The 14,356-nt window shown below is 42.2% G+C and overlaps 1 protein-coding gene across 4 annotated transcripts in view; it reads left to right on the top strand.

Annotated features, from left to right (window-relative positions):
- The window catches only part of hsf1 (heat shock transcription factor 1), a 155,933-nt gene that overhangs the window by 131,992 nt on the left and 9,585 nt on the right, over positions 1-14,356 (top strand). For 3 of the 4 annotated variants that reach the window (XM_069915120.1, XM_069915121.1, XM_069915118.1), the window contains exons 10-11: positions 133-216; positions 9,748-9,853. In XM_069915120.1, coding sequence (XP_069771221.1) covers positions 133-216; positions 9,748-9,853 — 190 coding nt within the window. The remainder of the gene's footprint in view (positions 1-132; positions 217-9,747; positions 9,854-14,356) is intronic. The other variant, XM_069915119.1, reaches the window with a different exon arrangement.

Genomic DNA, 14,356 nt, shown 5'->3' on the forward strand with positions numbered 1-14,356 from the left:
AACAATCTTACAAATATATTTATAACTGAGAAATAATATTTTTGAATGTAGGATGTTGATGTCGTTTGGGAATTGGTGGCTGTTATCTGTGCAGTTTAGTGCCACGCATGATCTTCTGTTTCTATCTTTCAGTTTGATTCAAGCCCAGCAGATGTCAGAAGTCAATTGTGTTATCTCCAGTCTTCCCTCTTCTACTCGTCCTAGAGCATTGATAGGGTTAGCATTTCTATTATACCGCTGTCTCACAGATAAGCACAACGTGTCTCAGGAGAAAACCTCTTGCTTGGGTGCACTGGGGATTGAAAAGGAAGGGGGACAGTGCACTCATTTCACCGATTTAAGCTTTTTTAATCATACACTGCTGGCAGATATAGGAAGAGAAATGACATTAAAGCTTGTAGACTCCCTCAATTCTTCATCCCACTAGTGACCCTTGTAAGCTTTTATAACACCATAAGGATTATGAGATCGGAGCAGAAATAGGTCATTCAGCCCATCGAATCTGCATCACCATTCAAGTATAAGCTGAACCATTTTCCCACTGCCTGGCCTTCTCCCCATAACCTTAAATATACCCAGTGACTTGGCCTCTACGCTGTCTCTGTGGCAACAAATTCCACAGATTCACCATCTTTTGGATAAAGAAATCCCTCCGCATCTCTGTTCTGTGGCCGCCCTTCAATCCTCAAGTTGTTCTCTTTTGTCCTCGACTCTCCCACCATGGGAAACAGACATCTACTCTGTCAGGGCCTTTCAACTTTCAGAATGTTTTAATGAGGCCCCTGCTCGTTCTCCTAAATATCAACGAGTACAGGCCAAGAGCCATCATGCATCCATCACATGATAATCCTTTCATTCCTGGAGTCATCTTTGCAAACCTTCTCTAAACCCTCTCTAACAGCAGCACGTCCTTCTTAAATGATGAGCCAAAAATTGCTCTCGATACTCGTGAGGTTTCACCAGTGAAACCTGCTGTTACATTCTATTCCTCTGTCAAGATTCCACGGGAACCCTCGATAATAAAATTTGTAATCATATCACTGAGTTTAAATACTGTTAGTCATAGTTTCACAGCATGGAAACAGGCCCTTTGGCCTGTCTTGTCTAAGTTGTCTAGCCAAGCTAGTCCTATTTGCCTGCATTTGGCCCATATCCCTCTAAACCAGTAGTTTTCAAACTTTTTCTTTCCACTCACATACCACCTTAATTCCTTTCTAATCACGGAGCATCTATGGTATAGGGATTATTTAAGATAATATGCGAGTGGAAAGAAAAAGTTTGAAAACCACTGTGTTCATCGTACCTAATTGACTCGTTATGTGCAGTTTCATAACTCCAAAGGAAATGGGTCAATGACAATTTTTCTCAAGCAAAATATTTCAGTAACAATTGGGTCTAGAGCAATGGTTCTCAACCCTTTTTTTCCCCACTCACATACCGCCTATGTCATAGAGATTACTTAACATGGTATGTGAGTGGAAAGAAAAAATTTGAAAACTGTTGCTCTAAACTATTCCTACCCGTATCATCTGTCTAAATATCTTTTAAACTTTACAATTGTCTGCCTCTACCACTTTCTCTGGTGGCTTGTTCCAAACACCACCACTCTCTGTGAAGAAGATGCCTCTCCGGTCCCTTTTGTACCTTTCCCCTCTCACCTTAAACCCTGTTTAAGATTTCCTTACGCTGAGAAAAAGACAATGACCTAATCTATTTGGAAATTCTAGACATCTATAATTAGCTTCAGTGATTCTTTAAGGTTATATGGTACAGAATATTCTGCAATCTCTAATAGACACGGTGGTGTATTATCAAGAGAAAGAGCGTATTTCCTGTGTTGTGGTTTTTTTCCCCAGATGTGATTAGTGTGTGCTTTGTATGTATTCTGACAACTCTATAGAATGACTGGTGTACTTCTTGTTTTTTTTCCATTTACAGCATGCTCGAAGCCGATTCCAGCCATTTAAATCCATGCAGCCCAATTACTTTTTTTTCCATTTTAAAAATTAAGCATATAGCATGGTAATAGGCTCTTCCAGCCCATAAGCCCTTGCTGCCCTGCAACTCCCATACAATTTGAAGGATTGGAGGAAATTGGAGCACCCAGGGAAGACCCACACAGACACAGGGAGCGTGTACAAACTCCTTATAGGCAGTGTGAGATTCGTACCCCAGTCACTAACTCTGTACTAGCATCAGGCTAACCCTCTTTCATCACAGTTGTGCCGGCATTTATCTCGTTGAGCTTTGCGCTGCTGTACCGATGTTTCCGTGGGATGTCCCGCATACCCTCCACCAATGTTTCTAAAGGGTGCCCCTCGCCGACGTTTCCGTGGGGAGGGGGCCTGCCCTGGTGTTTTCACTGGGGCGGGGGTTCCCACCCTGACGTTTCTGCCGGAGGAGTCCTGCCCCAATGTTTCTGTGGGGGTGGGGGAGGTCCAGCATGAAATCCACTTTTAATGCCAGTGCAACATTTTCGATCTCATTTGCATTTGTATAAACTGCATCCAGGAATGACATAAATCCTGATTCTTTTCTCCTAATATAATTAACTTCATTGACATTCACATTTTTCCTTGCATAAAGTTAAGATGCTTTCTTTTTGGAGTGCGCAATTCATTCTTCTTCGGCAGCTGAGAGAAGATATCCTGCTTCCTCTGAATTTTACCTGTCTTCGTCTTCACCAGTGCCCAATCCAGGGATGGTAGCAATTCACCAAAGGAAGGACATTGAGAGCAAGACTCTGTTTCTCCACAGTGCTCCATTAAATGCACAGCCCCAGCCTTTTACTTCATTAATGCGTGACTTTGACCTTTGGGGTCATTTTGGTTTAAATTCTGTACTGACAAGCTGAATTCCAGACATTGATCCAAGAGAAGGATATATTTTTCTGACACATTATTGCCAAAATGTTCAGTGATTTCAATGGCATTAGGCAGAAGGAACCACACACACACACACACACACACACACACACACACACACACACACACACACACACACACACACACACACACACACACACACACACACGACTCTTCTACTTAATAATAAGCACTCTACGTCATATTTTTGTCACTCGATCACTAGATGCGCACTCACAAATCTGCACTGGCAAAGGTGCATGATGGGAGTTAAACAAGAAAGTTTACAGACTCTGGAGTCAAGTAAAATAAACAAACTTGCTGGAGAAACTCAGCCGATCACACATCCACAGGAAGCAGAGAGTAACCAATGCTCGAGCTTGAAATGTTGGTTACTCTTTGCTTCCTGTGGGTGCTGCAAGACCTGCTTTTTCTTTCATTTTAAAATATTTTTATTGAGATTAACATATAAATCCTACATACAAGTCTTCTAATATAAACAAACAACAGATCATATATACATATATACATGTCACAAATTAAATATAGATGTAAATCAAAAGCCTATCCATATTTGTTTATTTAACAATAGTTTTTTAAAACATTAAATTCTGTCACTATAGTAATTACCCATCCATCTCTTTCTTCTAATATATTTCAAAATGGTTCTGGGTAGAAAATAAGTAAGACTAAATTAAACAATCCCTTGATCTAAACAAATGGTAAATTTTGTCTTATTTAATGATATGATTGATGACAACCATATTTTAACAAGTTAAACAAAAAAAGAAAAGAAATCTAGTCTATCCCCTCCCTCTAATCAAGGTTACCTTGTAAAAATTGTAAAGATATAGATCGAATAGCTGTCTTATTCTTCACCAGTGCCCAATAGCGACCTTCAGACACAAGACAGAGAATCTCTCGAGCATCCAAACTTATTAAATCTTCCAATCATGAATGTTTTCTCTGAATGAGCCCCATACCTTTTCAAATTGAAACTTTCCATGTTAAATGTTGTATAAAATTTTCTCCAAACTTAAATAGGACATTACATCATGTAACCATTGTATTAGTAGGTGAAGAAGTCATACTTCCATTTCATTAAAACTGCTCGTCTGGCTATCAACGTGATAAAAGCCAAAACCTTCTCTTAGGATGCGGACAGAGGTATATCTGGTTCACAAGAAAAACCAAACAAGGCAATTAAAGGGCATGGTTCTATTTTGACCTTATAAATCATTGATAAAATTTGGAAAATATTGTCTCAAAATCTTCCTAAACACTCCCAAAGCGTATGGATCAATTATGCTTCCAAAATTTACACTTCTCACATAATGGATCAACATCTGCATGAAAATGAGAGAATTTGAGTCTGGACATTTTATATTCTATGGACCACCTTAAATTGTATTAAAAACCATGCCTTGCACAAATGAGGAATCTTTAATCAAGCTGAAGGTAGAGCACCAATCTTCATCTGAAAATGTTATGTTCAAATCTCATTCCCATGATCTTAAATCTAGTACGTCATTATAAATACATGATATTAATCCACCATGAACGACTAAGTCAAAAAGTAAATCAAGAAGATTTGTATCTGAGATTCAAGGAAAATCAGAAAGCTTGGACTGAACAAAATGTCTAACGTTAATATCTAAAAACAATGTCATTTAGGAAGATTAAATTTAGCTGATAATTGTTCAGAAGAGGCAACATTATCTCAAATAAAAATTATAACTTTTAATACCTAATTTATGCCATTCCTTAAAGCCTGATGGTCCTCTATAATGGAACTGGCAAGAGAGCAACTATTATAACCAAAACATTTTCTAAATTGAACCCATATTCTCAGCCTATTTCTCATGATCGGATTTTGTGTCAACTTAGAAAAGGGGAAAGAAAGATGCTGCCGTTGCTGCCAGCACCCTGTCCTTGCACTCCAGCCTCAGGTCATCATTACTGGACATATTAATTTCTGCTGACTTTCATGGTTCATTCCACTCATTTGATCCACAGCAAAATCTCTTCAAGGGATGCCTACTCTGAAGTTCTCCTCTCTTCAAAGGGAGTCCTGTGACAGTCTCTCTCACTGCTGACTATCTGCACTCCCTGCTTCTCTCAAGCTGTACGACCATGTTCTCACCCAGATTTGCCTCCACGGCCATGTGTTAACACCTCTTGATGGTCTGGGCTCCTCCCGCAACCAGTCGTCAGTCTCTTTATTCTTATGCCTTGCTGCTCTTTGCTTGTTCCTTTAAGAAAATGTCGGTAATATATCTTTAACTCTTATGGACAGTGCTATACCTGCTTAGTTACTCCAGCAATTCTGCATTTTTACTGCAATCACAATGTCTGCAGACTTTCATGTTTGATTCTCTCATTTTAATTCCCTCCCCTCTCCCCATTGAAAGAGTGAAGCCAAGTGCAACTTGTAAGAGAAGCATTTGTATTCTTTCTGTGAGGTCTACAACTCAATGGCACAAACGTTGAATTCTCCAATTGCTAGTAACCCACTTCCCCAATGGTCCCTTCCTCTCTCCTCATCCATCAAGGTCCTTTCGCGCACCCCTTTCCTTCTAACCCCCCCCCCCCCCCCCTCACTGTTACTTTCCACCCACACATACATCCCTCTCCATACTGTCCCCATCTGGTCACCATCTCTCCCTTAAAGGGCCCCACCTATCTCCTTTCTTCAACAACTGCCTCTACCTTTACTGTCCCTTCCCCTTATTGACTCCATTTGCCTTTTTCCCATTTTATTTGCTTCCACCACTCACTCCATATAACCATATAACCACTTACAGCACAGAACAGGCCAATTCGGCCCTACTAGTCCATGCCGTAGCAAATCCCCACCCTCCTAGTCCCACTGACCAGCACCCAGTCCATACCCCTCTAGTCCCCTCCTATCCATGTAACAATCCAATCTTTCCTTAAATGTAACCAATGATCGCGCCTCAACCACGTCTGCCGGAAGCTCATTCCACATCCCCACCACCCTCTGCGTAAAGAAATTTCCCCTCATGTTCCCCTTATAATTTTCCCCCTTCAATCTTAAACCATGTCCTCTAGTTTGAATTTCCCCCTTTCTTAATTGAAAAAGCCTATCCACATTTACTCTGTCCCTTTTAAAATCTTAAACACCTCGATCAAGTCCCCTCTCAATCTTCTACACTCCAGAGAAAAAAACCCCAGTCTGCACAACCTTTCCCTGTAACTCAGACCCTGAAATCCTGTCAACATTCTCGTGAACCTTCTCTGCACTCTCTCTATTTGGTTTATATCTTTCCTATAATTCGGTGACCAAAACTGCACACAGTATTCCAAACTTGGCCTCACCAATGCTTTGTACAATTTCATCTTAACCTCCCTACTCTTGAATTCAATACTTCGATTTATGAAGGCCAACATTCCAAATGCCTTCTTCACCACACCATCTACCTGAGTATCAGCCTTGAGGGTACTATTTACCACAACTCCTAAATCCCTTTGTTACTCTGCACTCCTCAGTTGTCTACCATTCAATGTATATGACCTACTTAAATTTGCCTTTCCAATATGTAGCACCTCACATTTATCTGTATTAAATTCCATCAGCCATTTCTCAGCCCACACCTCCAGCCTTCCTAAATCACCTTTTAATCTACGGTAATCTACCTCACTGTCCACAACACCACCAATCTTTGTGTCATCCGCAAACTTGCTTATCCAATTCTCCACCCCTACATCCAGATCGTTAATATATATAACAAATAATAGTGGACCCAGGACCGAACCCTGAGGAACTCCACTAGTCACCGGCCTCCAATTAGACAAAGAATTTTCTACCACTACTCTCTGACACCTCCCATCCAACCACTGCTGAATCCATTTCACTACCTCCTTATTTATACCTAATGCCTCCACCTTTTTTCCTAACCTCCTGTGGGGAACTTTCAAAAGCTTTACTAAAGTCCAAATAGACAACATCCACAGCTTTCCCTTCATCAACCTTTTTTGTAACCCCCTCGAAGAACCCAATCAGGTTTGTCAAACATGATCTACCCCTGACAAAACCATGCTGATTACTCCCTATGAATCCCTGTACCTCCAAAAATTTGTAAATAGCATCCCTCAGAACACTTCCCATCAACTTGCCCACCACAGACGTCAGACTTACAGGCCTATAATTCCCTGGTTTGCATTTGGACCCTTTCTTAAACAGAGGAACCACATGCGCCACCCTCCAATCCTTTGGTACCACCCCCGTGGCCAGTGACATCCTAAATATCTCTGTTAATGGCCCCACTAACTGTCCACTAGCCTCCCTGAGTGTCCTAGGGAATATTTTGTCCGGTCCGGGAGATTTATCCACCTTTATCTTTTTTAACACAGCCATCACTACCTCCTCGGTTATCCTTATATGCTTCATGACCTTCCCACTATTTTTCTTTACTTCAACTCGTTCAACATTTTTTTCCCTTGTGAATACCGAGGCAAAGAAATCATTCAAAATTTCCCCTATTTCCTCAGACTTCTCACTCAGCCTACCCTCGGTATCTACAAGGGGTCCAATTTTATCTCTCACTAATCTTTTACTTTTAATGTACTTATAGAAACCCTTTGGATTTATTTTTACTCTGTCAGCCAAAGCCTCTTCATGCCTTTTTTTGGCCTTTCTAATTTCTTTCTTAAGATTCCTTCTACACTCCTTGTAGTCCTCCTTCAACTTCTCAGCTCCCTGCTCTTTATATCTCTTGTACACTTCCCTTTTTCTCCTAACCAAATTTCCAATATTCCTCGAAAACCAAGCCTCCCTATGACTTCCAGCCTTTCCTTTGATCCAGACTGGGACATAACTACTCTGTACCCTCAAAATTTCTTTTTTGAATATCCTCCATTTTTCATTAACATCCTTACCTGAAAATATCCTGTCCCACTCAATACTCCCCAAATCCCTTCTTATTCCTTCGAAATTTGCTCTTTTCCAATCCAGAACCTCAACTTTAGGCCTCTCCTTGCTCTTCCTTAGAACTACCCTAAAACTAACAGAATTATGATCACTAGACCCAATTGGTTCTCCAACATTAATGTCTGCTACCTGACCTAGCTCGTTCCCTAACAGGAGATCCAGTATTACACCATCCCGAGTCGGTTCTTCTACTAACTGATTTAGAAAACAATCCTGAACACATTTAACGAACTCCAGCCCATCCAGCCCTCTAACCGTATGGGTATCCCAATCAATGTGTGGGAAGTTAAAATCTCCCATGATCACTACCCTATGATTTTCACACATATACGTTATCTCCCTACAAATTTGTTCCTCTAATTCCCTTGGCCCATTTGGTGGTCTGTAATACACCCCTATTAGCATCCTCTTGCCTCCTCCACCCCTCAGTTCCACCCAAACAGCCTCACTGGTCGATCCCTCCATACCATCCTGCCACCTCACAGCAGTAATGTCCTCCCTAACAACCAGAGCAACTCCTCCTTTTTTACCCCCTGATCTATCACATCTAAAACAAATGTATCCTGGAACATTAAGTTGCCAGTCCTGCCCCTCCTGTAGCCAGGTCTCACTAATTGCCACAATATCGTGACCCCAAGTATCTATCCATGCTCTCAGCTCATCTACCTTGTTCACTATGCTTCTTGCATTAAAATATATGCATCTCAGAGAATGACCCTCACATATATTCTCTTTTTTACCTTCTACCCTAATCTCCATCCTACCTTTCTTATCTTTTTTATTCCTAGCTAGGTGGCCACTGCTCTCACCCTCTGTTCCCCACCCCCCTGCCAAACTAGTTTAAACCTTCCCCCACAGCTCTAGCAAATCTGCTTGCCAGCACATTGGTCCCCCTCCAGTTCAAGTGGAGTCCGTCCCTCTTGTACAGGTCCGACCTTCCCCAGAAGAGATCCCAATGATCCAGAAATCTTATCCCTTGCCCCCTGCACCATCTCTTTAGCCACGCATTCATCCTCCACATCCTCCTATTTCTACCCTCACTAGCTCGTGGCACGGGCAGCAATCCAGAGATTACTACCTTGGAGGTCCTGTTTTTTAACTTTGTACCTAATTCTACATAATCCTGTTTCAGGACCTCATCCCCACTTCTAACTAAGTCATTGGTCCCCACATGGACCACGACTTCTGGCTGTTCTCCTTCCCCTTGCAGAATGCTATGTACTCGATCAGAGATATTCCTGACCCTGGCACCAGGGAGGCAACAGACCCACCTGGATCCCCGATCTCGTCCCACAAATCTTCTATCTGTCCCTCTGACTAATGAGTCCCCAACTACAAGAATCCTATTCTTATCCTTCTTTCCCTTCTGAACCTCAGGGGCAGCCCCTGTGCCAGAGACCTGACCCCCACGACTCGTCCCTGATAGGGTGTTCCCCCCAACAGTATCCAAAGCCGCACTCTTCTGCCTCTCTTTCAAAACTTCCCCCATCTGGTTCCATCCATCAAAAAGTCATTTATCCATATCTTTTCATGGGTGCCGCCTGACTCGCTGTGTTCCTCCAAAAGTTTTGGGGGTTTTTTTCTGTTACTGCCATCTGCTGGGTTTCCATTATTCGGCTCAGGATTGTGCATTTTCTAAATTAAGGAAGACTGCACCATGGATAAAGAAGGAGCAGTCTGAGGAAGAAAGGATATTTGCAGCCTGGAATACAGCTTGGACCTCTCTCCCTCAGCCACTGGCCCATTGCAGCACATTGCAAGGAAAGATGTGTAATGAGCTGGACGGGGCTGCTACTTTAGTTTTATAGGCCTTTTTATTTTGCTTCTTGGAATCCTAAAAATGAGGAGAGTGATGTGGTAAACTTGGCATAGAATGGAAAATGTCAAGAATTTATCCTAAATTAAAGAATTTTTTTTTCTTTGTGTGTGTAGAAATGATCTCTACAACCACTTGGATCGAATTGATTCCAGTCTGGATAACCTACAGAACCTACTATCGGGACAATCTTTCAGCATGGAATCCAGCACACTTTTAGATGTAAGTTTGTTTCTCTCTGGGATTTTAATGATAGCTGGAGGGGAGGGAAGAGTGGAATCCACAGCCATCCAGCACCATCACCTCTCTGAGAGGGGAAGTTTTGAGCTGTGACTCTGTGTTTTACCTCTCTCAACCAGACTGAGGTCACTGCAAAGGCACAAGCCCATAATCCAGACCAATGCTGGCAGATATTGGCTCTCATCTTTCCCATTATGGTGCTGTGACTGTCTTGGGTAAACTTGTACCTCTCACTTTGTTCGTTTTAGATTGGTCACAATGTTTGAGCTACCGAAAGAAAACAGACACACACACCGAGAGCAGTTCAGTTTATACAAATGTTTATTACAAATTCAAAAGCTGATTTCAAAGTACATTATGCAAGCCCTTCCCAATTATACTTATCAATGCCTGGACTGGTCCCAACTGCCGAAGCGAGGCACCAACTGCACACTTGTAGTAGGATGTCAGGGTGCCGGTAGCAGCTTCTCCACCTCTCCCGACCGGGACGTTGGCTGGACTCTAGAAGTTCTTCTTCTTGCTGAGAGATGTTGCCACCTCTCGGAGAGTCTCCAACTTCAGCAGCGGGACCATGGCTTACATTACCCAAAAACTGCTTACCCAAGCACCTATTCCCAGCACAGCAAGAAAGATAAGCGAGCAAGCTAGCATGCTAGGTTTCAATCAAATAACATAATTTTCAGCTTATCACTTTGAATACAATGGTTTATTCTACATCAAGGCTAGGCCTCTGACAGTCTGACCAAAGCAAGCAGGAAGATTAAACGTTCTTGGTAAACAGATGTCCTTTCGTCAGATGACAGCATCTCTGGCCCCTCGGTGGAATTTAGCTTATGTCAGCTGATTCTAAAAAACAAGCAGGTTCTCAGCCTTGCAGAAGAAAAGGCTGTAAAAGTAAAAAAACATGGTTTAAATCTTCCGTACCAGTGACGTTTCTGAAATATGTAAAATCCTCTAATAGTTGCTCATTCTTCCTATTCTGGACAGCAAGAATTCAGCAGGTCATTGAACTACACTGATATGAAACTCATGTCGAGCCTTTGCCAGGAGTGCAACCAATCTGAGTTTTGATTTATCCTTCGCCAGATTATTGAAAACCTTGGGTTTTCTGAGTAGCTGATGAAATGCTGTTGACATCTCTCTATCTGAAGTTGTGCAATGGTAGTGAATCTGAGGTTCTCCCACTCTAAACCAGTCAAAACCTAACTCCATCAGACCAACCAAGTCTTAAAGTGGCTTCGATATTTTATCATCCATTTCACAAGCTCAGTAAAGTTCTTGAAGCAAATGTCACATGCTCTTGGATAGATCAAAATACAGGATTGTGGTAATATCGTAGGAATCTACAGCTTTTCTGACCCACCTCGTGCATGCTAATATGCTAATCCCGTTAGCAGTGGGCCAGTATACTCTCTGTGTCTTTCTTTTTCAAGTACCTCTCCAAATGGTATCTTTCTCCATTACCTCATTCCACACACTCAACAGCCTCTGCATGGGAAAAGTTTAGTCCTCTGAACTCCTTTAAATTTCCCCTCATGCCTTAAGCCTGTACCAATTAGTTCTCATGTCCTCTAGATTGGGGGGGAAAAATCCATCTATTTTCTCTATCCCCTTTATAATTATATAAACTTCTGAGGACCTGTCTAATGGCAAATTCTTCCCATTAGATAAGGAAAGTAATGTAGTAAACATGGCATAGAATAGAAAATGTCTTCAGCCTCCTGTGTTCCATTGAGAAAAAAACTCAACCTATCCAATCTCTCCCTATGACTACAGCCTTCCATTCCAGGCATTGACTTGCTGATTCTCTTCATCCCTCTCTCTATCGCAACCACATCCTTTCTGTGGTGTGGTGACCAGAAAGACTGCAATGTGATGCCCCAATGCCTTGACCTTACAATTGCCTTTTTCATTGTCCGATATATCTGTGCCACCACTTTCATGTAGCTTTAAACGTTCATTCTAAGGTCCCTGTGTACATCAGCTCTCCCAAAGTCCCTTTCCCAAAGAGAATGACCTCGCACTGATCAGGATGAAGTTCTATTTTCCATGGCTCCGTCCATCCATCTGATCTGCATCCTGCTGCGTGGGTTGAGGCTGGAGTTGATATGAGGCAGAGAAAACCAGGGAGTGTTCACCTAGGCCCATCACAACTCTGGGGTGAGGGTGATGATGTCTTTCATGAAGCAGGTACGTACCTCTGTTAGTAGCAGGAAGAGGATGCCTCTCAATCCTCCTACCAGCTGGTCTGGACAGGCTCAGAAAGCATATCCAGGGCCTTAGTCGGGGCCATTTTCTTTCTGCAGGTTTACTCTCAGAGATTTGATCTGGCCCCTTCTAATCAGTCCCTGACTCACCAGCCTGTAGTTTTCTTTTTGTTACTCCCCTTTTTGAACATGGAAAAACAAAGAAAATAGGTGCAGGAGGAGGCCATTTGGCCCTTCAAGCCTACACCGCCATTCAATATGATCATGGCTGATCAGTACCCGGTTCCTGCCTTCTCCCCATGCCCTCTGATCCCCTTAACCACAAGAGCCAAATCTAACCTACTCTTAAATATTAGCAAGGAACCAGCCTCAACTACTTCCTGTGGCATGAACTATCATCCAGTTGTCTGATACTAGTAAGCACTTTGGAGACTTTCAAATACATTACAGGTGCAGGAAATAGGGTGATCGGGACAGGCTCTTCAGCTCACAATGTTATGCCAAACAATATAAACCTACTCAAGAAACTAAACCTTCCCTACTTTATAACCTCTATTTTTCTTTCATTTATATGCCTGCCTAATATTTTTTTAACTACCCCTATTGTACCAGCCTCTACTACCAACCCTGACGATGCATTCCAGACACCCTCTATTCTCTATATAGCACCCAGAGGAAACCCATGCAGACATGGGAAGAACATACAAACTCCTTATGGACACCAGATTCTAACCCGGGTCGCTAGCACTGAAATAGCACGGTGCTAACCGCTACACCAACTGTGCCACCCACACCTACATCCTATGTCATCCAGTTATACACCTCTACTCTGAGAACCATAGAACATTGCAGCACAGAAACAGACCTTTTCGGCCCTTCTAGACTGTGCTGAACCTTTTTTTTTTGCCTAGTCTCCTTGACCTGCACCCAGTCTACATCCCTCCATCCCTCTCCCACCCAAGTACCTGTCCAAATTCCTCTTAAATGTTAAAATTGAGCTGCATTCAGCACTTTAGCTGACAGCTCGTTCCACACCCCCACCGCTCTCTACATGAAGATGTTCCCCCTAAACTTTTCCCCTTTTCACTTTTAACTCATGTCCTCTGGTTTGTATCTCACCTACCCTCAGTGGAAAAAGCCTATCTACATTTATTCTGTCTATCCCACTCAATTTTAAATACCTCAATCAAGTCTCCCCTCTTTTTTTTTACACTCCAGGGAATAAAGTCCTAACCTATTTAACCTTTCACTGTATTTCAATTCCTGAAGTCCAGGCAACATCCTAGAAAAATTTTTCTGTATTCTTTCTTTCTTATTGATAGCTTTTCTGTAGTTAGATGACCAAAACTGCACACAATACTACAAATTTAACCTCGCCAATGTCTTATACAACTTTACCATAACATCCCAATTTCTGTACTCAGTACTTTGGTTTATGAAGGCCAAAAATGTGCCAAAAGCTCTCTTTACAACCCTGTCCACCTTTGACTCCACCTTCAGGGAATTATCTATCTGTATTTCCAGATCCCTCTGTTCTACCCCACTCCTCAGTGCCCGACCATTCACCGTGTACGTTTTTTCTTGGTTTGTCCTTCCAAAATGCAACACCTCACACTTGTCTGCATTAAATTCCATTGGCCATTTTCCAGCTGGTCCAGATCCCTCTGCAAGCTTTGAAAACCTTCCTTGCTGTCCACAATGCCTCCAATCTTAGTGTCATCTGCAAACTTGCTGATCCAATTTACCACATTATTATCCAAATCATTATTATAGATGACAAACAACAATGGTCCCAGCACCGATCCCTAGTCTCAAGCCTCCAGACTGAGGAGCGATTATCGAGCACTACTCTCTGGCTTCTCCCATCCAGCCATTGTCGAATCCAGTTCAATACTTCACCATGAATACCTAGCGTCTGAACCTTTCTGACTAACCTCCCATGCGAGATCTTGTCAGAGGCCTTACTAAAGACCACGTAGATAACATCCGTAGCCTTTCTTTCGTCAACTTTCCTCAAAAAAATCTAAAATTGGTTAAACACGACCTTACATGCTCAAAGCCATCTTGGATTATCCCTAATCGGTCCATGGATATCCAAATAATTGTATATCTGATCTCTCAGAACATCTTCCAATAATTTACTTACTACTGACATCAGGCTCACCAGCCTATAATTTCCAAGGTTACTTTCGGAGCCTTTTTTAACCAATGGAACAATGTGAACTACCTTCCAACCCTCTGGGTAAGGACATTTTAAACATTTCTGCCAGAGCCCCTG

Source organism: Narcine bancroftii, chromosome 1, assembly GCF_036971445.1.
Source record: "Narcine bancroftii isolate sNarBan1 chromosome 1, sNarBan1.hap1, whole genome shotgun sequence".
Classification (NCBI taxonomy): domain Eukaryota; kingdom Metazoa; phylum Chordata; class Chondrichthyes; order Torpediniformes; family Narcinidae; genus Narcine; species Narcine bancroftii.